General features: G+C 34.2%; 1 protein-coding gene across 3 annotated transcripts in view; it reads right to left on the minus strand.

Annotated features, from left to right (window-relative positions):
* Window positions 1-1,843: 1,843 nt before the first annotated feature.
* Window positions 1,844-25,678, minus strand: part of ATG2B (autophagy related 2B) — a gene marked incomplete at its 5' end in the record, with an annotated part of 40,908 nt that continues 17,073 nt past the window's right edge. The window contains 27 exons of one of the 3 annotated variants that reach the window (XM_083839415.1): window positions 1,844-2,813; window positions 3,271-3,420; window positions 4,283-4,437; window positions 4,656-4,777; window positions 5,283-5,365; window positions 6,330-6,399; window positions 6,974-7,178; window positions 8,026-8,104; window positions 9,540-9,641; window positions 10,250-10,444; window positions 11,971-12,079; window positions 12,742-12,968; window positions 14,010-14,212; window positions 15,079-15,220; window positions 15,751-15,921; window positions 16,148-16,224; window positions 17,226-17,296; window positions 18,204-18,296; window positions 18,532-18,638; window positions 19,749-19,829; window positions 20,697-20,902; window positions 21,639-21,789; window positions 22,125-22,297; window positions 22,539-22,696; window positions 23,662-23,804; window positions 23,937-24,129; window positions 25,154-25,256. In XM_083839415.1, the coding sequence (XP_083695541.1) occupies window positions 2,583-2,813; window positions 3,271-3,420; window positions 4,283-4,437; window positions 4,656-4,777; window positions 5,283-5,365; window positions 6,330-6,399; window positions 6,974-7,178; window positions 8,026-8,104; window positions 9,540-9,641; window positions 10,250-10,444; window positions 11,971-12,079; window positions 12,742-12,968; window positions 14,010-14,212; window positions 15,079-15,220; window positions 15,751-15,921; window positions 16,148-16,224; window positions 17,226-17,296; window positions 18,204-18,296; window positions 18,532-18,638; window positions 19,749-19,829; window positions 20,697-20,902; window positions 21,639-21,789; window positions 22,125-22,297; window positions 22,539-22,696; window positions 23,662-23,804; window positions 23,937-24,129; window positions 25,154-25,256 (3,800 nt within the window). In that variant the 3' untranslated portion in view covers window positions 1,844-2,582. The remainder of the gene's footprint in view (window positions 2,814-3,270; window positions 3,421-4,282; window positions 4,438-4,655; window positions 4,778-5,282; window positions 5,366-6,329; window positions 6,400-6,973; window positions 7,179-8,025; window positions 8,105-9,539; window positions 9,642-10,249; window positions 10,445-11,970; window positions 12,080-12,741; window positions 12,969-14,009; window positions 14,213-15,078; window positions 15,221-15,750; window positions 15,922-16,147; window positions 16,225-17,225; window positions 17,297-18,203; window positions 18,297-18,531; window positions 18,639-19,748; window positions 19,830-20,696; window positions 20,903-21,638; window positions 21,790-22,124; window positions 22,298-22,538; window positions 22,697-23,661; window positions 23,805-23,936; window positions 24,130-25,153; window positions 25,257-25,678) is intronic. The other 2 variants (XM_083839413.1, XM_083839414.1) reach the window with 2 other exon arrangements.

Below are 25,678 nucleotides of genomic sequence, written 5' to 3' on the forward strand. Positions count from 1 at the left end.
CACAAGGCAATGTTACAAATGAAAAACAATGCTGAATATATATCCAAAGATTAAGAAACTATTAAGAAACTGCTTGCAAAAATAAAAAGCTAGGGAAAAAAAAAGATTTCTCTGAATAGGCTCAATAAAATGCAAGAAGTAAATGCAAGAGTTTAAATGGTGAAAAGTAAAGTTTAATAATTTGTACAATCTGTATTGCCGACAGTGACAGACACTATAAAATGTTTTACCTTGACAGCATGCGCTCATATAAAAATATATTCTAACTGCATTGCTGTACAATCAGATGATGACAGACAGAATGGAAAATGAAATGAACACTGAAATGCCACTGCTCCTTTTCAGCAATGTCAAAAAGGAAAAAAAAATGCAGATTTATACTATTACAGTATATTCCAATTAACTGGATGAACCGAACCAGCAGAAGTGATGTAGTATGGTAACTGTAAATGAAGATGATTCATTGCTACTTACTTGCATTGACTCATCACCACTTCTTGAGAAGGCAGTCAGGTGCCAAACTGCAAACATGGAACTCATTTCTGTGCAAAATGCTCAGCTTTGAGCTCTTACTGAAGCAGTCAGCAAATAATTATTGAAGAAAAGTATGATCTGCAGCAAATATTTTTACATCAGAAAGTATTTCAAGTTGCTCAATGTGCAGGTATTTGTCCCCTCAAAAACATTCTCCTGCTTACAACAAGTCCTTTAACCAAAATACCCAGGTCTTCAAAGAAGATTCCAGTAAATGAAAGCCAACTTTGTAATACCACTTGCCACCCAATGCAAGAACTTGTTTGTAAATGGATTTTTGTTTTATTAAAAATAATAAAGCAAACTGCGGTGGTCTTTCCAGCAGAGGGGACATTTTTAAAATCGTTTACCCTCCAGACAGATTCTTTGGTGTCCAGGAACAGCTGGTATAATATCAAGATGAATAAGCAATAACTATTTTCCTTTGTATGCTCCTATTTGTCCTGTGATACCCACCAGCGAAGTTTTTGCTAGCGGCAGGTTTTAAAAAAAGGAGGCTATCTCCTGATTACCAGTAGAGATTCAACTCAGACCAAAAGCATCTGATGTCCCTCTTTCAGTAGACATTTGCCCATAGCACATATGTAGGAGAAGCACAGGACTAGTACAAACTAACTTTCCAGTTGGTCACCCAAAAATTTAAAATTCAAAACGAGTAGTTTTCTGTTCAAAAAAGTCTTTTTACTTTTTATCCTCCAGTTTTTGCTAATATAAGGAATAAAGGGTTATTCTGGCATAGCTAGTGTCTAGCCTTTTAATTTTCTAGAAATGGTGCAATGTCAGTTGCTTAATAAAGCTCTAGGGAGACCCTGGTCCCCTATTAAACTGTAAATAACGTCAGTATCCACTTTGATTTTTGAAGATTTCTTTAAAATCCTCTCACCTATCCCCAGTTCAAATTAAGTGACACCAAATGCTCATTGACAAATAACTGATGACGCACAATTTAAATTAAAAATATCTTGTGAGAGCAGCAATTTTGCAATAGTGTGATTTTTAAATAAAAGCAGATTGTTACAAGTTTGAACATAATTTTAACTATGAATTTATGATTTTTTTATTATTATTTTTTTTTAAACTTTGCTTAGGATCCCTCATTCTTAGAAAGACATTTTGGCTACAACTCAGAACACAACTGCTGTTTTTCTGAAGAACAGTTATTTTTAGCATTGTTGTTAGTGTAACAGAAGACAAAAGTGTTTTCACATATAACAAGTAGTTTAAGCAAATTTAAGACACTTTTCTTTCTGTAGAATCATCAAATGATGCTCTTGTCAATAATTTGTGTAAGCTTCTAAACCACATAAAGGATAATGCACATTACATTTTATTCACACTATAAAAAAAGCACAATATACAGGCCATATCCTTTAAAGTGCAACACAACAGAACATTTCTGCAACATTCAGTTTCTTCAAAGACCCACAAAAGTAGGTATTTAATATTTAGGAACAAATCCTGTTCATAGGCGTATCAACACTGAATCTAAACTCTGAATGGTTATCAAGCTTGCTCTTTTAAGTGCCAAGCTAAAAGCAATGCTTATGACCACTAAATGGTATCATCTTATATACTTCCATATTATACAGCCTTCATGTCTCACATCCAAAATGAAAGCTTTTATCTTTCAGTCAGTGAAGAGCATCTACAGAGCCCTTTATTGAAGACAGTTCCTTGACTATGCTCAAAAACCATCTCTGAAGTATACTTCGTTTTGCCTTACAGGCTACTGCTTCAGATGTTGTATCTACCAAAAAAACATGGTAAACAGAATAGAGCAAGCATGTCTCTGAGTTGGCAGCGCATGCTTTGCTATGTTTGGCACTATCTACCAAATGTATTGGTAACACACAGCGTAAGCAAGTACCAATTTGCTTTTCACTTCATAAATATTTTTGGTTGGATGTTTTGCTATTAATAGGTGAAAACCTTGTTTGTTCCTGAGATGAGCATAACAAAACAATTGAGCTTCACCCAAGGCTGCCAATGGGAAAATCCTCTGCATTTCTAGCCTTACTACCTGGCTGCTGGGCCAGATCTTTTTACTTTCAATCTTCCCCAAGGCGCCATTTCTGAGACTCTTCTTGACGCACATCTGGCCTGATCTGGTTTCTCATTCCACCTAAAACATTTGAGGTTGCCTCTGTTGCAACAATGAAGGGTTTTACCACAGTTGGTGGAATTTGGCGGAGGACTCCTCCTACTGCTCCAGTTACTCCTCTGTTTTCATGCTCACGAGCAGCAGTCTCATAGATGGTTTGAGCTGTGTCTGTAATTCCCTTTAAGAAATTAACAGAAATTAGTTACAGTGAAAAAGACAAAGCAACCTCTCCTAATTTTAAGGGCAACTTAAAACTGCACAACATTTATCACTTTTGTATTATAATTGTAATACAGCTATACTTTGACAAATCTGATTTAATTCTTCTAATGAGACTTAAAATAACACTACTATGAGCTTACAGATGACAATATATCATTTAACTTCTGGTTGCACCCTCACAACTGAAGAACTCTGAAGACTTGTTCACGATTAACTGTATAACATCTTAATTTGTTTCTCTAAATTTTCCATGCAAGGTTTCTGTTGATTTAAGACTACCATTGAAGACAGTCTTGTTCAAAACTTAAAACCTGTTCATCAGCTGGTTAGCTTAAACTAACATCTGACATTCTATTTGCTTTGTCTTCAGATATTTCTTAAATTATGTTAAGGACGGTTACATTTGCACTCACCTCTTTTACTACACTGTATGCTTTGGCAACGCCTTCCCGTAAGTCTACTGGCTGATGAGCCAAACGATGGCGAGGGAATCGTTTTATCTTTTTTGTTTCAATAAAGGTAGGCCCTGGTGATACCATGTCATATGCAGTTTCTGCAGCTGCCTGATGATCAGGAGCAAATGCAAGATAAACAAGAAGTCTTATTTTAGGATCAGATCCCATATTTAAACTACTTATAAGGTAACATCATTGAAATAATATTATTTTTAATGCTACAAACAATACTCAATTACATCAGGTTAAGGTTTTGCATAAGAACTTCTATATATTATAGCTGCACCAACTACAGAAGTTCCATTATGAAACACTGAATGCTGTAGATTTTGGTATTCCCCCCAACCCAGTCCTCCAACTGATGTTACTTCAAAAGCATCCTCCAACCTGTAGAAAATGCTTGAGATAAAAACTTGAAACGTTTGAACAATAATGTTTTCTTACACACACACAGAGATACTTAATTCCACTCATAAATAATATTTTTTGGTTATGCATGTTCATACTTTAGCACTTATACCATGTTTGCAAAATTAGGTGGTAAAAGTGTATTGTCACTAGGTATTTGACATTAAGGAACATAACATTGTTACCACTTTGAACCAAGACTAGGGTTACTGCCTACTATTCCCCGCTCCTACCACTCCCCCTTCAGTAACTAAGCACAGAAAACCTGACATTTTCAAAAAAATTTGAACACTTCCTATGTCTTTCATGTATTACAATGCAACACTTGCAGCCTGAGTGTTGGGCAATATTTTAACAGAATAGATGTTGCATCTGATGCTACCACTCTCACCTCACAGACTGCCATAACCTTTGCCCAATCTCTGCTTTATTTGTTCAGCATTCATTTACTCCTATTTTTACGCATACTCCCAAGCTTAAATATAGCATTAAGGCTTAACATAAAGCACTTGCTAGTGACACTTCTCATTTTCTGTCTAACTCCAGAAGCAATACACTATACCTGTATAGTCTGAACCATTCTGTTTGTCAGCTCCAGCGCTGCCATTGCAGTTGAAGTACCAAAAGATGCTGCTCCTCTTTGAAAGCCTCTTACAATACGGCCATCCTTCCGGTACTGTTCAATTGGTAACCACACCAAGTCTTTCAGACCTTGAACTGAAATGAAGACAGAACATCGCAGTTAGCAAGTTCTCTTTAAGTTCTCAGTTTGCCCGGAGAGGAAGTAAAAACAAGAGTTAACAGTGTCTTTTCTTGTTTCTTTTTGTATTTTTTTTTTTCTTTAGGAAAACAAACCACAACAAGAAACAGAAAAACAAAACAACAGCAAAAAACAATGCCATCGTGTGCCTGAATAGAAACAAGAATTAGCTTACCTAACTGCACTAGCGAGTGCATAGGCCCTACTCCTCCCAAAATTCCTGGCAGCTGGTTTTTCTTTATATCATTAAGCCATTCACTGATTGCATAGGAGAACAATTTATCCACACCTAATAAGCTGAAGTAAGTAAAATCATTAATATACTTTTGAAATACAAAGAATTCCTGATAAAAGAAACATTATTCATTGAAGTATGCAAATGCCATTTAAACAAAAGGGAAACTGATTTCAAGTGTCATGTGTTGTTGCACTTGGCCAAACCAAGAGTTTAATGTGTATAATCATATCCAGTTCAAGAGGAAGCAAATGTACAAATAAAGAGTTTAGCACCAAAAATAGCACATGTATTAGATAACGTCCTAAAAACAGATGTTCTTCTTGAACTACACCCATTTACAAATATTTATTGATAATAGTTTTTGTGAAATTCAAAAAAAATTATCATAAATTATATTAGGCCTACTCAAAATGAAATACTCATTATAAATGTTATTAGAAAGTGTCTCAGATTCTAGAAATGTGTCTTATTGGATAATTTGCTTTTTGATTGCTATATTCAGTTATTCACTGTAAACACGTCCAATCTGTAATACAGATGCTAGCTACAATTTGATTAACTTACCCATGTCTGTAACAAAGTCTCTTCAGCTTTAATTCGGAACAGTTTAACTGAGCAAGCCCAATAAGAATCCCAGCTAGCGTCCCCTGTAAGTGAAATGTTTTGTTATCATAAGAATTTACTCAGCATCACAATTTGTATGTGAGAGATAATTTCATCATCTTGACTCCTATTGGAGATATTTCTGTCTTAACTGATTCTCCCCCCATCACTAGTTACAATGCTATGAATTCCATGTTCGATTAACTTGCAAGTTTTTACATAACTTGCAAAAGATGGCATCTGGCTTAATCAGCTACTCTAAGGAAAATGTGTATATAATAAATGATGTAAACATAGCTCTGGCATTACTGTTTTCCAAGCGTTATAAAGCTGCTATTTCATGTTACAATTTCTTTGGCGCTAATGCCAGTTCGAGAAGTTGTTGCTTCTATTTGTCTGTTTTCTTACTGACTGGCCAAGACAGACTACAAATCTGGTTCTGCAAACAGGTTTGTTTTTTTGTTTTTTGTCTTGAAGTTTGCTCTGTAAACCCAATACGATAACACATAAAACCAACCTGATTAACTAATAATTATTTTTAAAAGAACTATGAGCAATTTTTTTTTTTAAATCTGTACGAGGTTCCAACATTGCCAGTGAAGCCCGTATGTTACTAGACCACAAGGGATGGAAATCAGGAGAAAAAAAGGTAACATTATTCTGGCATTACTGAGATAGAAAATGAAATGCTCAATTCTAGCATCAGACAGTGGTATCATCCTTTGACGGACACCACAGCTGTGCAGAAAGACTTCCAGCCTGTCACTAAGCTGATAAATATGACTTTCAGGTTTCATTCTGCATTAATTACACCCAGAAGATCTATCCCTCAATTTTCAGATTACAGATGGAACAAGATTAAGTTTTATTGAAACTATAAGACAAAAGTGCTCTACAATTCGCAAAACAACATTAATAATGAGTAGAAAGCATAAAATAGAGTCCAACTCTTAGGAAAAGAGAGCAAAACAAACATTTTGTTTTACAGCATCAACGCTATATACAAACCTGATCCATTGATACATGTTTGCCATGGTAATCAAGCCGTATCGGAACTTCTGATGTAAAACGAAATTCTCTAAGATATACAAAGGAAATTTTACAGTAAGAAACATAAATCAGAAATAAGATTATCCTTTCAAAAAGTAGCCCATGGTTTCCGACCTTCCTGGAATAGAGCGTCGCATCCTTTTCTTTAAACCACAAATCCTCTAGATACCATGCTAGTGCTTAAGCATAATCGGACTTAAGAATATAGTTTAAGAATACCTTAAAGTGCTTAAGAATAATCGCACAAAATACAATTGCAAATTTAGCTTTTCTTGGTTTATTAAAATCTAATCAAAGGTAGTATTTACAGGAAAGTTAGCAATCCTGCTCTTTTTAATATCTTTGTATAACATATTGGTTCTGTACATGGCACAGCTTTAATTAATTGTATTTTCTTGTGCACGGTATTGTACAAAAGTAAGTAATAAATTCATTAGTTACCTTCCCATGATAGAAACAAATACATTTGATCTCTATTATCAGTGAATAAAAAACAACAACTGCACTTTGTCCATAAGGTGTGATTAGTTTATCATCACCCTTTCTTAAATCAATCAGCAGAACAGTTGTGTGTCTCTGGAAATTTTGTAACAAAAATTTACCTGAAAAATACTGGCTGATCACTGTATGACGTCGCTTCTTGTGAGAAATGATGATCATCTCCATTAACCACATCCACAGGATCAACGGTACCATTTTCAGTTGTTTGCTTGTGTGATGAGAAAGAAATGACTGGACTTGGGTCCTTAAGGCTGCTGACATGCCTGGGCAAACTACATGTAACTTCAGCACCAGGAGACTTTTTAACTGTGATAATAAGAGATTACACAGATTAAACAGACTAATTTTTCCACAGTGATTACAAAAAGTCTGTACTTATGCCTTATTTATACCTTAACCTTATTTAAGTGCAAATACTAATTTGTAGTAATTAGCAGCCAGACAATATTTAAATTCTTAAATATCATTAGAAATCATTACAAGAAGCTTAAGTTGAGATTTATGTATCGGCAAAAATAATTCATCCAATTTTAATAGCAACATTGCACAACACTTCATTACCTATGCATTTCAGTATGATCTCTCAACAGAAATAGGGAAAGGATAGCTGCTAATAAATTCACAAATATAGTTAATAGAGGAAATGTGCATTTCAATATATACTGTTTTTGAAGTGTCGCTTGAAAATACTGATTGAAGTATCGCTTTACATACGTACATTGCATTGCCTATTTATAAACTTGAGCTCTGTTTCTTCTCAATGGGTTACACAACTTCAAGCTATTAGACAGATATATTCCTTTATGCAAGAGGTACAAAATAATGCATTTGTTTTATCTAACGGGAACTCATAATTATATATACATTCCCCAATTTTTCAGAAGTTCTTATTTAATATGCTCCAATTTCAGTGAAACATGTTATACAGTGGAGCTCCCAGACATTCAGAAACTTTGTTGGTGCTTATGAAAACCAAAAATACCCCAAGTATCTTTTTTTAAAAAAAATAATTAAAAAATTAACTACTAATACTGGGTTTTGGTCACTGTCATAACTTCTTCTATACATGAGATTCACATGTACATTTATGGATATGCTTACATACTAAAAGAGAAAGAAGAAACATTTTCATGTGAGATATTTTAAAGTGTACCTTCAGGATCTGGAGTAACTAAGAGTTCTACTTCTGTAGACAGGCTAGTGAAAAAGTCTTTCAAGAAAAACAAGGCATCCTAGTGTCAAAAATAAAATACAATCAGGTTAAAAAAAATAATAAAGGGGAAAGAAAAATACCAATTTCTCTAAAAAATATAACCTGCCATTTCAGGTCTTCTATCTCTATAGAGATATGAAACAAAACACATTTCCTTATTTTGATCCTTAAGCAGAAGCCAATTTGAAATCTAGGACATAAACTGCAAAGGCCCTCTTGGTCCTTGCCCCCTGCTACATATAATATGATTGCATAATATATCTAACTCTGTTTTAAAATTCCAAGGTTGTTTTCATCATCTCTACACGCATTTTGAGGCCTGTACCAGAATTCAAGTGTTTTAAAGGCTATAAACATTCCTCTGATTTCCAGTAAAAGGGTATTCAAGCCTAGTTATATTCATTTATACTAATACCATCAATTTCAGACAAATAATTTCATATCAGATCTCACTATTACTTCCTTAAAAGGCATTAATAACTCTGTGGTTGCTAAATGTCTTGTTAATGTCTTCATATTATAACATCTAATTTTCTTTTTTGAAAGATGCATCACATTGGTGCCTTATTCATCCTATGATTAATGACATATGGACATTCTTTTCTTTCCTTTTTTTGTTTCTAACTGATCAGCAGACAGCTTAAGAAATAACAAGAATTTCTGACATAATTGCGCGCAGCCTTGTGCTTCTGGGAAAGCTGTGGTTTATTTTTCAGAAGTTGTAAAGGTGAATTTGGTTATGGTACAAAACAGAAGAGTTACAAAGAAGGTACGTACTTCCTCACTAGATGGCAGTATTTCCGTACTATTTTTCTGTATGAAATTATTACAAACAATATAGAGTAGAATTCTTCTATGAGTAGAAGGAAAATCTGGTCTCTAACATGCACTGAAGGCTCACTAAAGAATGTAAAACAATTTCTCCTGTTTCTGTTCTTCATGCCACTGCAGTTGATAAGGAGAGCAAACACTTCACAGTAGAGAAGCAAGTCCTCAAGTGTCGACTGCCCTTGACTAAAATGTGTGTGAACAGCTTCTAGGTTAATCATTAATTTTTCTTCAGTTAAAAACAACTAAACTACCTCATTCGCAAACTAAGCAAAATTGTCCACATTTAAGCATATGTTTTTAAGAAGTCGACATTTCAAGACACGTAGAGACCATCAGAAATCTCAGAAGATGAACTGTTAGTCTCAAGAAAAAAGCCAGTTATATAGATATTTTTAGTTTCTAAATGCAAAGTCTATAATAGCTAGAGAACAAGGCAAGTTCCAACACAGACATAAACAGAGAAGCAGAGATCTAAAGTTATCTGTGATCATAAATGAAAATGTACCAAACTGAGAATTAATCCCATAAAAACAGGTGTGATGGCCGCAAGTATTTGGAGGAAAGAACACCATCAAATATATATTTATAAATATATATATATATATTTCATTATCACAACCAACCTGGTCAATGTTGAGGCGAAGTGGCATTAGTGAAACGCGTAAACAACATTCCTGTGGGGATCTGCCAGACTCTGGACGGACATGCAATGCTTTAACTGTTAACTGAGGAACAGCAACAAGATAAGTAAGTAGTAACATTCACAATTATTAAATTTCAGAACACTAGCTAGGACAAATATTTACTGCAAGAACTCTGTACTAATCATTTCAGAACACTAGCTAGGACAAATATTTACTGCAAAAGTTCTGTACTGATCTGATTTCACTTGCCAATTCTAAAGCTAGTATAGCATAAGTAGCTTGTTTTAATTTCATTTTTAAACCAACAATAAGAAAACTCTAAAAAATTAAATTCATAAATTACAGAAGCAGTAAGACTATAAAATTGTAAGAATACACACACAAGCGATGTTTGTTCAAAACCAAAATTTGAAAGCTGTTGAAGTAGTCCTGCACATATACCTTCTAAAAATGACAGAACTTTAAGAAAATTAATATCTCACATACTAATATTCAAGTTGACTTTTTCATTAGTTTTCATATTCAAAAGAGGCAAGAAAATAACTACCAAAATAAGTTATATTACTTCATTGTTCCACGATCTCATGCTTCATGCCCCTTCTTCTGCAATATTAAGAACTGTATACAACTTCCACAATGACAGTCCAACCACTATAATTACAGTGAATTAAAATTTTCCATAAACATACCATATTTGAATGCGCTTTTCTGGGCATCTCCTTACTACAGTAGAGGTAAAGAAATTTATTCATCTGTGACGTAGCTAAGCGGTCTCTAATCTCCAGGTCTTGAACAATAAAAACTTGACGTGACACTGGCTGTTCCAACAGACTAGAGTCACCTTCTGCACCACCTGGAGGGTATACCTCATGCTGGAATTTCACCTTTTAATATATGAAGAAAAACAACATAATCAGCTCCAGTGATAAAAAAAGTTTTAACAACAGAATAGTACTTGGAAAACAAACAGACAAAAAAAAAACAACCACACGAACTTTAAAGCTCAGTCCTCTGTTTTAAATTTGCAGTAATAACAGGACTTCTGAAAACTATTCAGATTTTTCAATACCCTAGCATTAGAAATCTTTCAATTCCTATTTGTGCACGTACTCATATTTTAGCATGTCGATTCAAACCACAACAAAGAGTCAATGGTGTTAAATGAAGTACGAGTTTTGCTTTTCATTTTAGCATGGACTCTGCTTTTTCCCCTCAATCCTGTACCTGCGTCTCCTTTCTTACAAATCATGCCTTGTCTTAACTCCCATAGCATACTTGTCTGCAAGTTGTCTGGGGTAGGCCAGAACAGTGGCTTTTACTGGCCAGATACCAAGATTTTAACACTGCGCCCTGTACTCCAGATAAATGTGATAACATTGTAAGTGTCGACAAGAATAGTTGATCATAAATACTGTTAAGAAACTTCCCAATTTTGACAGTATTTTCTTCTCCTTGGGTTCTTGTTTAAATATAGTTATTATTATACAGCCTTGCACAATGTTAAGTATGAAAAAACTTTATGCCTCAGTACTAACACCAAATACCTACAAATTAAGAAACATTATACTTCCACATATTAAATTTTCCACATGGAATATTAAACTCTTCCTGTTTACCTCTTTTTTATTGCAATGCCATGCTTTGCCAAAAAGAATAAAATAAGATTTGCCAAAAATATTTGATACTAATCATATCAAAGTGCTAATGTCATCACACGAATTTTAAACTCCAGAAGTACACACACATTATAAAAGGCATTCAGTTTTACGTAGTACCTTTTCGTATTTATGAAAGTGTTTGAGAAAACTTTATTTTAAAATAATGTTCTGTTATTGATCCCTTTAACATAAGATTTGGTTAACTCCTTGCCAATATTCTTCATAGCACCTGAATCATGCACCTAGTTTCTACCAGTTTCTAAACAGGCTTCAAAACAATAGCAGCATAATTATTCCTGAAGGGTGGTAAATAATGTTATATCATGATATCGTTGCTGTGTTTCCCATAAGTGGATGTTGTTTAATAACCAGCTGTCCAATGGTAAACCGAATGTCTCAACAGATCTACATCCCAATTATTTTGCTAAACGTTGAATTTCATAATAGGTCTATTAATTCAGAGTAGAACTGAAGACAGAAAAATAGACTAGCTACTGTACAGCGTGGTGAAAACAAACTTTAAGAGTATTATAATAGGTATCCTCCATCTTTAGAAACAGGTTCGGTCAGCAACCAAGCAATACTCTGCTAGAACAACAAATATGTTTTTTGTTAAACACATCTACCCCTTTCAATGTGATTCATTAGATGTAAATAGAATTGAGTACGCTTTCCTCCACTGGCATCTAATGGAAAGCTGATATTAGACCAATATAACATGTAAACATATTCACACACAGACAGTCGTTCACCTTGCTCAATTGTATTTCCATTAGGAAATCTGGGTTTCTTCCTCTTCCCCCACATGCTGTACTCCTTCCATGCCTTGTTGGTGTATGAGAAGGAGAACTATGGGGACTTCTGTGGAAATTAAAGAAAAAGAAAGTACATTTTCCTAGTCTAAATTTAAAGCCATCTCACTCTAAGTCCAACTCTAAGAATGTGCATGTTTCACTGTCTATTACTCACTAAGATTTTGTGGGTTACAAGACAAAAAGAGACTGGAAGTTGTGTTACTGTTTACCAAAACAAAATCCCTTCTTTTTATTGCTCAAGTAATGCATACTTAAAGTGCAAGGTGTATGCTTCCTACCAAATTCACCTTAATAAAACATTCCCTTAATTTTGGCCATGACAATATTAATTCCTCTTTAACTTATGTGACATCAGTAAAATCAGACTCCAGCCATCACAGTCTATTAAACTCACTCGTTAAACACCAAACTGCTTAGGAAAATTTAACTTTTCAAATAATTCTTAAAAGCACACCCATCCCTCCACCCTCAAAAAAGAAAAACAAAAAAGAATGACAACAAAACAAAAAACAACAAAAAAACAGCTTGCTCAGGTTAAGACATGGAAAAAATACACCAAACTAAACTGAAAAACAACAGTCCTTATGTGGAGGAAGCAAAGGAGCAAGTGAGGAAAACTTGAGGTTAATCTCATTATACAATCTCAAATTAAACGGAAATAAAGTATTTTAAAATGTCCTAATGTACAAAACTATGTCAAACACTTACATGAAACTTTTAGCTGGAGATGTTGGTGGTGCAGTCCCAAAATCCCTTCCACCATAAAGATGCCAAATAAGAGAGATTTCCTTCACAACATAGCGTACCAGAGGAACAGGAAAATGAAGGGGAGCTTTGCTTGTATCTGTTTTTTTTATAGGTTGGCTGAAATGATTTTCCCTTATAATAATTGCATCGTCAACCATTTTTTTAATTACTGGTTCTTCTTCTTTGTCCTAAAAAAGTACATAATATTGAGAAGGTGAAGTTCACGTTCTTTATTGACATGTCTAATTCTTTCCTTTAAAGAGAAAAAAAGACTACTCTGTACTGTTTTCTGAAGCTTACACAACACAGGCTTGGTTTAGGAATGATTCTTACAGAGTAACATAGATACACATAAGAATAAAGTAGAAGCTGAGAAGAAGTTTAAAATAATAACTCCTCATCCAAACTAAAAATCAAAATAAAACATTTTGTGAAACAAACAAGTAAACATATATATATATATATATATATATATATACACACCACATGCGCATGGAAGACCTCAGACTACTGCGCTAGCTCAAACACAATGTGTTAAATACATCTTCTATTCAGGAATCCAAAACTACTTCTATTAAACAGAATACAACCAGAGGTGATATGAAGAACAGGAACACAAGCTGCTTTCAAAGAGTTTGAGTAGTTTCCTAAATCTTTTAATGCAGTGGTCAGATAGTAGTGTGAAGTGATACACAAGCTTTTCTCTGACGTTTGTAAGAACCTTATGCCCGTTAAAGCACTGAAAGCTTAGAGTACGACAAAAACGAATAAAATGTTAAAGACTTGCAAAGATATTAATTTGATGAGTATTGTAATTTTTTACAACCTTTTTTTAAACTATGCTGTTATTGTAAAGCCAAAATAGCAATAATAAATCATAAATAAAATGTAGAAAAACTACCAACATACTTTGACATAATATTCAGATCACAGAACGATTACATATCATTGATATTGAAAAATTATATATGTATTTGAAAATAGCTTCATTTATTCCCAACAGTGCATGAAGTCCTTGCACACAAAGATTTCTGTGATACTGTGTCCACTAATATATAAAATACTCACTTCTCAATGAGAAAGCCACCAACAAAAATCAACCAAAAAGCCCACCCAAAAAGCACTATGAAGACTAATTTCTCCAGGTCTTACATAAGCTTTCCTCTGACCCCGTTTACTTAAAAGAATAAAAATAAAAAAATCCTTAAGTAATTCTTAAAACTTCTTACAGCGACAGCGACTTTGGGGGCGAAAAGAATGCAGAAGTCATCACTTTCTGCAGGAACATCTCCCACAGCTTCACTTATCAGGTGATGAGTGAATGAAGCATAAGTGGGGCTTGAATCTTGTGAGGCATTTCCACTTTCATCTGGGAACAGGAAGAGATCTGAGCAAGACGGCTCCTGAGTTTGAGACCTGTCATCCAAAACACCTGGGAGGTGAAGAAAAGTAGAAAAAACATGTTTCAATGGAAAAAACTTTATAAAATATGAAAATATGAACAAAGTAACTTAACACTTAAAACTCGTTCCATCATGAAGAGAAATTGCTTATATCTTGAATCAATTCCTATTATAAATACAATTTTCAAAAATTAACCTACTGTACAATCGAAACAATTACAATTTAATCATATCTAGTAACTAGTAGAGATGTACCAACAAAATAAAGAAAAACCACAGGTCTTACTATCAATAACTTTCAGTATCACACTGATTGCTCACATTTCACCATCAAAATAAGGACACTGTGGAAATAAATATTATCACTATTTGCAATACAAAATCCTTAGTCAATTTAAACCTGGATTTAGAGCTGCCCAGAACACAGAAGTTATAACGTTTCAATTAAATCAATGATCTTGTTCTATCTGTTAATTAAAAGACTGCCTCATAGCTTCAAATTCTTTCTGTGTCTTGGAACTGTACCATCCTCCTGAACTACCTTTGTATACAAAATGGAGGTCTTTGATTCCTCCATATCACAGTATGCCATATGAACTTACACCTGTGCTAACATACTTTTTAGAAAATTTGAGGTCTTTCATAGAGTCCCACAAAGCCAGATTCCTTCCTTGCTGTCTTCACTATCTCACTAATGTGTAAATGTCCAGAATATTAAATTACTTTTGCATTACTGTTACTAATAGTGAGAATCTAGTACTCGATAAATGACTTCAGACATTAAAGGCACACTCCCATTATTGCTGCAGCATCTCAATACACACAAAATTTTCAATCCCACTTTCCACTCAAAAGTTGCTCTTTATGTGTACCTATGCCTCCAGAGGATTCTTACCATTAGACTCTGGCTTCATGGCAGATGCAGTCTGATGAGTCTCAATTTCCTCCATAGCATCACTCATCAAGTCCCGTAAAATCTGTTGCTCTGATTCAGCAAGGGCTGGTCCATGTGAAGAGGGCTGGCTAAAACTTTCTACCTATAGGAGATTAACTGTACAGTCGTACCTTAAAAAGTAACTGCAACATCACACTAAACAAGATTTTGCTGTGTGTCTTGAAATATGGCTGTTAAACTAAGATAACCGACCACAAATTCATCAGGTAAGCTGTAACTATCAGCTAGACAATTCATAAAATAGATTAGAAAATTATGATTCAGGATATTTCACAGAATCATGGAATCATTTAGGTTGAAAAATGCCAGTGCAACTTTTAGGTCATCAGAGCACTTGGACAGCTCTTATGTATCCTGGAATTTGTTTTGGAGGGATATGAATAAAGTACAATAGGTAAATAGCACATAATATTTAAACTATCAGGTAGTGACCAAAGCAGGGGAAAAAAAAAAAGGTAGTTTTTTACTCTTAAACATTTTTTTGAGTTAGATAAAATCAGTTACTTTCTTGTTAACTTCAGAATTTCTCATATTCTTTGGAAATAGGACATGGGTATCAAAACTAAAACACATTACCAGGAAGTGTAGAGTTAAGTCAGTGTTATTTTATACCTTCATTTTTGGCTTGCTAACTCCGCATTTGATCTCTGTCTTAGTTGGAGGATGTAGATCACCATAACTTGCAATGTATTGTATAAGATTCATCAGTGCAGCACATGAATCGGAGCAGGTGCGAATATGGATTACATCACTGGAACAATGCAGCTCAAAACGTGGTTTAGTCTAGATAAGAAACATGTAAGAATATTCTTAAAACCACTCTAAGGTTGCATAAAAATAGCTTCTATACACAGATGTTTTTAAATTAGTTAAACTAGTCAAAATGGGCTTAAAAAAATAGCACATGTAAGCTGAAAAAAATAGATTCTAAGTATAATAAAGTAATTTTCAAATCACATATCTGTCCTGCGGATTTTACTTTTTATTTTAGTTGTGATTAAATACTTACTCTTTCCTCCTCAGAATCAGATTTTACTGTTGTAATAGTTAGTTCCAGCAATCCCATATCCATAACACGAACATAATCTGAAAGACAATGCGTTTAAAAAAGAAAGTACTATACTTAAACATTTCCTTATTATATATTTTTGGTTATTAAACAATTAGAAATAGTATAAGCATAAAAAAGGATCTTTTTGCCAAAATCTTTTATATTTCTGGATTTCCTTCAATTATGAAAAGTCAGAGTTCAAGTAGCAGCTATGCAAAATGAGAATTCAAGCCTTTTCAGTACAATACATCACCCCCACAGCAACCATCTGTGTGCAATGTAATCTATAAGATATTTATCCTCATCCCACCCATGAGAGTTAGAGAAAGAGGCACACAAAAGCTGGGTGACTAAGCATCTCAGAAGTTATTTAGCCAAAGTGGGAGAGAGAGCACATTTTAATACTGCAGTAATCCTTCAGTACCACAAGTAACTTATTTCCCCTCTTTCATGTTTAAACACAGTAAGCACACCTTTATTCCGTCCTTCATTAGGGACCTCTGACCTAAACTAAATACACCCATTTGTGCACACAGGGCTCCATTATTTTTCCAATTTATTTTTAAATATTGCTCTAAGTTCCTCAGTCCTAATGGCTGTTATTGTATGAATGAGAGTAAAATAGTCGGTATCTTTCTGAAAAGACTACTTAGAATTCCACGCGATAAAGAACCCTTCAAGTACAGCTATTGAGAATGTATAACTTATTTTATGAGCTTGTTTTTCTTATTTCTTTCTGTGGTAAGTTCAGATTTTTACAAAATATGCTTTTTTCAAATACCTAAAATGTAGCTGTAACAAGAACTAGAGGACTTTCAAGTTTCTGTTCTCTGACATGCTTCTGCAACTACAAATCCAAACAAGAACACTCATTTTCATCAACACCACATTACTCATTCATATTCAACTTGCTGCTCCTTATCTTCTCAGATCTTCTTCAGTAACTCACATATGCTGAATATTCCTGTAATTTTATTTCTTTAGGTCCTATCAGAAATTCAGCAATCGATTACAGTTAAATTAAAAAGGTCCTTACCTCTATGGAGGTTCACCATAACAGTGTTGCATTTGTCAGACAGATGCAAAGCAGCTTCATCTAAAATTATTCTAAGAGAAAAAAACAACAACAAAAAAAATAGAGATGAATTAAACAAGATAAAGAAATGTTGTGCGACTCACCAGAAACAATATGAAGTTAGTACACAAAAATGTTTTAAAATACAAATATATCTCAGATATCATAAATCCAAAAACTCTTCAACATTTCATCATTTCCAAATCCATCAGGTAACTGTGTAACATGGATCTAATGACTGCAACGTTCATTCACCATCACTAATAAGATTTTATTGGCTTTTTAGTTTATAAACTTGGCCCTTTCTAGAATAAAAAATAATGTGTTTTGGCATGCTGAATTATTAAACAAACACTTCTAGTTTTTTTGTTCTTTTTTTTTTTAAATATAAAGTAACAAGAGACATTTGTTTGAAGGGTCATTTAATAAGGTTGTATCAATAAAAATAAACAACTTGACAGATAGTTCACATAAGAGAACACATCAGAACATAGATGTGCTTACAGGAACTTAAATGCACATTCTGATGTGGATATACACAGAATATATATTTAACTTTGAATAAAGTTGTCTTAAAAATATTAAGAGGTAGACAATAATCCCTAAATATTTTGTTAAGTAATTACTTGTCTACATATAGCAAATCTTTAAGAAATCTTAAAGTGCTCCTAATTAAGAAAATACAATTTCATTCCAGGACACCTTTCAACTGGCTCTATTAAAAATTGCAGAATTGCTAGTTGTTAATAGAAGTAATCCAACTAAATAATGTATTTAACCTAATAAACAGAATAATTACACCTAAGCAGAGTATATTTCAATGGTATATTTCACCAGTGCAACCATTTACACAATATGAATGCTTCATAGATCAAACAGTAAACAGGCATTACAAGTTTCACAGAAGCTTCCACGTTTCACAAGCACTTAAACTCATACCTGAGAGTAGAAGAGGATTTATCTACTGCAACACTACTGGAAATGCTGAAAGTTTCAACAGTAAGTAGTGATCTGACCGGCAAAAATAAAGGCCTAACAACAAATAGAAAAAAATATATATATTAATACTCCATACACACTTAAAAGTAACTAAATCTTCCGATTTTCAGACAAATATTTATCCTACTTTAGACTGCTTACACTATTAAGCATTTTTTCCAAACAAGCCTAAATAAATGTTCTTAAGAACATGCAAACTAGAACATCCCTGAAGAATAAATATGTAGCTGCAGTGCCACCAAGTGACATACACTGGCATTTTATTTACCTGTAATCAAGAGCACAACTCCACAGATGTACATGAAAAGTTGTAACTGTAGCTGGAGGATTATATCCCAAAACAGGCTCATCAGAAATATTCAAAAAATATAAAATCTAAAAATCACAAACATATTATTATAATATTTCAATATCTGCTAATTTAACAAACAATAATACGTTAGAAAAAAGAAAATCTGTAACTGGTATGATAATAAAATGCTTGATTAGTGCAAGGAAGAGGGAGTGAAAGAAGCTCAGATATTTTAAGGTGCTTACCAAGTATACGAATACAGAAAAGCGCTGAATGTATATAAGGCAAAAAATACAACATCCAAACTTGCAGACTTAAATGTATGAAAAGACCACTCCACAGACACCTAACTGGCTACTTGTCTTCTAATCATTTTCCCTACCTACTCCTTTGGCCAATTTCACTGCCCTCACAGCAGTAACTGAGCTCAATAAATAAGCAATATTCACTCAATAAATAAGCAACACCATGTAAAGCAGGCTACAAAAACACGTAAAAGCACTATGTAGAGATAAAAGTAGTAACACATCTGTGTGCAAAGCTATGAGTGCAGCTCCATGCAGCTATATAAATAAAAATGAACATAAAAGATATGCCCACCATATTGAAGAATAAGCATTATAAGCTTAAATGACAAGGTTTACCATCTGTAAATCAGTATGGCGTCCATGTAAATACATGCAACTAGACTGCTACTCTACTGATGGCACATCTTTGCTTACGCGTATTTACACACAGCTTCTCATTCTAGGCTCTCTAGCCTTAACTGCTATGCTATATATCTGTATCTGATCAATACAGGCCCTCTGATTCAGAAATTTGCATTACTAGCATTTACGTAATCAGCTGCTTACTGCTTCCCCAAATTCTTTTCCATCACTGTTATTCAAACAATGCAAAACAGGAAACAGAGAGAAGGAATGATGCAAAAGGAATGAGCAAGAGGGAAAATATGCAAAAATGCTTCCAGGGCTAGGAGTAGTGGGATTTTTGTTGCGTTGTGAGGTTTTTGTTTGGTTTTCATTACTTAAATTGAGTAAGTTGGTAAAATAATAAGACAAAACCTAACGCAAAAAAAATCCATTGAGGTTTAGTTTGATATTTAAAGCAATTATGTTAAAAAAGTAAGGCATTATGTTAAAGTAATGAAACTGAAATTGAAGACGCAGTTGAGAAAACTGTAGCAATCTGACCTGTTCATGCCAGCTTAAGCCGGAAGGCAACACTCTGTGCTGAAGGGTGGCTCCTCTTAGTCCAACAGCAACTAGAAATTCCTGTACAAGAAAGCTGCACAAGTCAATTTACATGAAATACATGCAACTATTTGCGATCTAGATTGTGAAACAGCCATCCTTCTACTCCTGGAATTGAACACAAATTGTCTAGACAGAATCGTCTAGATTGGCCAGAATTAAAAATTCAATTCCCATAATAGAAACCCTATTTAATACAATCTAATACTTGTTGCAACAGGATAGTTTGGAAACTACTATCACTTTTCTGGTGGTGATGGCTGGAAGGCTATCAGTTCATTTATTCTGGGATTCCCCAGGAATTACCAGGAGCACAAACCCAACACAGTCCCTTATTATGCTGTTTAAACCTGAGTCAACTGAGCCACAGTGACATTGTGCTGGTCTGCAGATTCCTTCTTCTCTAGATAACTCTAACAGCTTGTTTGTCATCATCATGCCAGCTAACAGGTCATCTTCTAGCCATGCTAATGAATGCTAGCGTTGAAGCCAAATGTACCATTCATTTACCAGAGTGTTATTCCAAACAGGTAAGCAAAAGGCTGCCTATTAGATGACACTGCTAGTAAGCTGAACAGAAAAGCTTTTAAATATTTGTTTTTGCTTTGTTTTTCACTGGATTAAAACTCAACAAGAAAAAGGTCAACTGGACAATAAATATATTCTGTAAATATAGTGTGAAATGCAAAGTGAAGCATTGGAAGAATTATTAAATTGTGCTGATGTGTAAACTTTACAATCTACCCAAAAGACCAATTTTAACAGAGAATTAAAGTGGCTCAGAATTCATGGTTTCTTCATTTATAACCTTTGTAATCTGAAACCTAAATGCTCCCGTGTACACTGAGATAACTCAATTTCTAAAAGCAAAAATTTGAAAAAACAAACCTTTGTATTGCTCTCTATTTTATCTGATTGGATTTTGACTGCAACGGTCAACATATTTGGACAGTCCACTCCCACACCATCTGAAGTAGTCCTACTCCTACTAAGACCATCTTCTTCCGAAAAACAAATAGTAGGTTCTAACCAATGGGGACGTATCGTGCTGGGCAGTCGTACTTCGGATGAAGGGACGACCCCATCCACCATACCTGCAGAGAGATTTTGTCACAAGTCACCTTGTGGTTCAAAGCTGTTACTGATGAATAGTTAAGGAACATTCTTCTTATTCTTAATACCTTTAAAATCCTTTTCATTACCACCAAATAAAGTTAGTCATGCACACTTACAACTGCAAATTGTGGAACTGAGGTTGCACATGATGTAATATTTAAAACCATGGTTCTAGCTAACATTTAAAAACATGGTTCTCCTGTGGGTTACATGGAGTCAGGGGTATGTCTCTGGGAAAAACATAAGAAGTTTATTTACATGCGGGTTATCAGACACAAACTACATAGCTTAAAATTCTTCGCTTGTTGACTACAATTAGCTACCCAAGAAGACAGAGCAACCTGAATTGCACTGGTAACCTGTGCTTTTTTAAAATCGAATTACTACCACCATGTAGGAGGTGTTCACTTTCAAACTAAAGAACAGACTGTTTAGCTAATACTTACAAGAGGACCACAAAATCTTTAAAGATCAGAAGTTGCCATGGAAAGCTTGAACTAAACTAATAACTAGACAAATACAGTTATCATGCAGTTGTATTACTGTAGCACTCTAGGAGCATTACCAACGAATTATAGCCAAATGACATACTATTTGACGAAAGAAAACGGAGGGGCGGGGGCGGGCTGTAGGGCAACAGCATTTCTCCTATAGAAATGCAAGTCTATCTCATTTCAAATTTAGCCCCCACAGCCACCTTAATCCCACCCCTACCTTGATGATATAAATTGAGGCTGCCAGAATGGAGGCAAACGTAGTGTCTGTCTTCAAAGCCTTCGTATTTAGTCACACTAAAAAGTGAACCGCTGTTGAATTCAAACCAGAATTCGCCATATTTTCCTTCCAGTATATTTCCATCATCCTGCTGAAGGAAGAACAGAAATGGTAAATTATTGCTTGCTGCAGTTGTATAGTCCAAATTATCTTTACACTTGCTACTAACACGTATCTTTCAGCTTGCATTTAGTTACTCTGTATAGCTAAGTAAAAAAAAAAAAAGCACATAAATAAATAAATCATTAAAATGTTATGTCACATTACAGTACAGTAGCATGAAGATTACAGAACTGTTATACACATTTGTTCCTTCCAGAAAACAGGATATAAAAGTATGAAGGGGTCCCATGGCCAAAACAACAGAACAACTTTTTACATACTATGTTTGATTTTACATGTTGTTTTCCAGACACAGTGCCTTACCTTTACATCTGTGAATATTGACACTAATCCATGTGTCACATTTAGCAGAACAGACAGAAAGCTTTGTGAGTTCTTATTCTGAGAGTCAAGCTTTTTCCTTCTGCGCGAACGATAGTTTGGATCAACAGCAGAATAGTATTGTAGTGTTTCCTCCTCTGATCCACTCTCATCATCTAACAGATAAAATGACAAATAACTTTCTAGCTAGTACACATTATGCCAATAACTCATTTTCGCAACAGTAATGTAATTCAACTTCACACTTATTCTACTTAATAAGTAATTTTTTTTCTTTCTCGATTTAAGTACTTTCTTACAAATTTGCACATTCTTTCCAGTATCATCTTAATCACTTCAGCCAATTATGCTTTTTTTTTATCACTGTAGTTCTAGATGATTTATGAAATGTATTACCATAATGAACTGCAGATTTAAACTGACTAAAGCTGTCTTTACTGAAAGTGTTGATGAGCTGGCTGGCCACAGATAATCCAACACCATAAGAAAGGTTTTCAAATGTTTCTACAGGAGATGGAGCTGTTGGTTCCCACAGCAGTAAATCATTGCTGATCCTAGAAAGAAATACATTATTATTTATTATATAAAACACATTACTGTATTTGCACTTAGTATAAGGTAAAACAAGAAGTATCTCCTTCACAGATTTCATATAACAACCTTCATAAACAAGGAAGAGGAAAAAGTTCAAGAGAACAAAAAGGAGTAACATATTGAAGAATAAAAACAATAGATACGGAAATGCTTTCCCTCCATAATTATAGCATACACATATCAAAATCTAGCATTTGACAGTGACACCAAAGCCTCTAATAATAAAGTGCATATTGGATAAATAGGTTGGGAGGTAGGGAGGGGCAAATACCATTTTGACCACATCAATTTTTAAGCAAAGTTACAAGAAACATTAGTTATTTTGATTTTAAGCAACTCTGTATCTAAAGATCTGTGACATTCAGTACAGAAGTACACTAACAGAACCTGTACACTCAATAACCTGAACATTCAACGAAGGTTTCAGCTTTTCCACCCTGGAAGTGAAATAATGGCTATTCGAGACTAAAACAGATCAGTATGTCTCTTCACGTAGCTAACATGTAGCATAATGCTTACATGCTTATTTTTTTAATTGATTACATCTAGTTGTATTGCTTTGTTTTTCTGCAGATTAGGAACAACTAACAGAAACACAGACTGGGATTCACTATTTCAGAAAGATTAGAGCAAAACTGGACACTGAACAAAGATCTACAAAGATTTTTCACCAAAATCAAAGGACTTATTTATGTTCACAAAATCTGCCAAATACTTTTTCAGCAGCTGACTGCTATGGCACCGATCAGACACATCATAGTGTCCCTAATATTAACTTGGAAAAGTATTTACAGAGCACTTTATATTCTTAGAAAACCACATAAATACCTGCTATAGCCATGCATTCAATTGCCTTCATGAACAATGAACACAGAACTAAAAGTACAGGTAACAATAACTAAGCAAAAACAATTATCATACTTGCCTATTGTAAAGTTTTTCGTAAAAGCTTTTGTTTGGTAATGTTAAGTGAATGTTTGGTAACATGAGTTCCAGTACATAATGAGAATTGTTAATCGTTTTATCTTGAAACTCAGTCATTTCTACTATATCTCCTGGCATCACCATCTGAAAGAAAAAAAAAAAGTTCGGAAAAAAAAAAGTGAGAGTCAGAAAATGCATACAAAGTAGGAGATTGATTTTGATTGATTTTTTTTTAATCTACCATAAGAACAACGCAGTAACAAAATTTTATAGTACCTCTTCATTTTCAAACATGACCCTACGAGAGGAAAAAGGAGAAGGCTCTGGTCTTCTAATATCACAGACATCCTTCAAAGAATGAGGCCCTCCTTCTTCTTCCTCTTGAAAATTACCATCTCCTTCTTCCTCCTCAGCTGCTATCCTTTCCAGAATGGAGTGCACAGCCAAAGGGTTTATTTTCAATACAATCCTGATATTGGAGAAGTTATGCAGAACAAGCCATTAGAGATGCTGAGAATTTTTATATTGGTACCACGGTCATGTGTCCTACTCTACTAGCTAGCCAGTAAACACACATGGACTAAGCAGGTCAAAGATCAGAGATCTTTTATTAGACAGGAACATTTGTTAGGGGGAGTGATACCATTGAGAAAGATCACCAAACTTAGAGGCACAAGGTAATATAGAAAAAGAATCATCACACCAAATGGTTTGTGTCTGCTATTTTCAGCTCTATCAAGTGACCATTAGGTGACCAAAGAAAAAACTTGGTGCTCTCCCAAAATAACGTTTATACTATTAGACCACCAGCAGCTGTGAAAAAAATGCTCTGCACGTTCTGTGCACACTGTATGTATACTGTTACAAAAAATTACTTGTATGCAAGAAAACCATAGCAAAAAAAATTCCATACAAAAATACTGTCCAAAAAGCCACTGAATTTTGTGACAAAAATGTATGTGGCAAAATCTAAAATAACCTCTTTCAACAGCTTATTACTTGTCACAGCTGTTAAGTGATTCTATTCAGGAATTGTAAGGTATTGTATTGCCTTACATGTGATATAGGCCGCAGTAATACAGGCATAATGCAAGTCTCTTTATTTTTATTACAACTTTGTACCAGCTTATTAATATTTTGAGACAAAATTCAGCTGAGATCTTTTTGTTGGTGGTCTGTATTCAGTCTTCACTGTAAAAGTAGGAGAAAATGCAAACTAACATATAAAAATGGATAAAGTTTCAAGCCTCCAATCATCCACATTTCACTGAAATTTACTCAAATCTACCCAGAAACTTTTATATATTAAAACCAACTTGCATTATTATAAATGCAGAAGTTTTAAAATTCTTGCGTTCTTTTCACGAGTTATATGTTCTTGCTTTAAAATTAATTTTAAAGCATTTGCCACATAGGTAGTCTGCATTAAAATTCAAAATACAGTTCTTCAAAAATCCAAACAACCCACACAGAAAAATAAAACATTATTTTACCGAGGCCAGTCAAAGTTATCTGATGATGTCATATCTCCATCTACGCCACCAGACACTTGGAAAAATTTTATTGGTGCTTGTGCTTTATCTTCTTCAAATGAACCTGAACAGAGAAAGATCACAGAAAAAAAAAAAAATAATAACACAGGAATAACAACTGCTAACTTCAGGTTGCTCACTCCTCAGGTTGGGGTCAAACAAGCTAACCTATCAATGCTACTAACAAGGCACCTTTGAAACCAGAATGCTTTCACATTATCTTCTAGCTATCACAAGTTTGAAAAAGCAGATGCTTCTAATGTATAAGTACCTGTATTTACATAGCATCACTAGATTATGCCAGTCCCTTAGAAGGTACAAGGAATGACAAATCAGCAGAGAAGGTTGCAAATATAAAACAGTCTCAAGGACTTATTACTTTTAAAGATATTAGAGACATAAAAGTATTACAGTTTTCTAAATTGCAATTATTTTAGACATAACCAATCACTTTGTTTCTAGACCAGAATTGAGATTCCTCACTTG

The sequence above is a fragment of the Anser anser genome, assembly GCF_964211835.1.
Source record: "Anser anser genome assembly, chromosome: 5".
NCBI lineage: Eukaryota > Metazoa > Chordata > Aves > Anseriformes > Anatidae > Anser > Anser anser.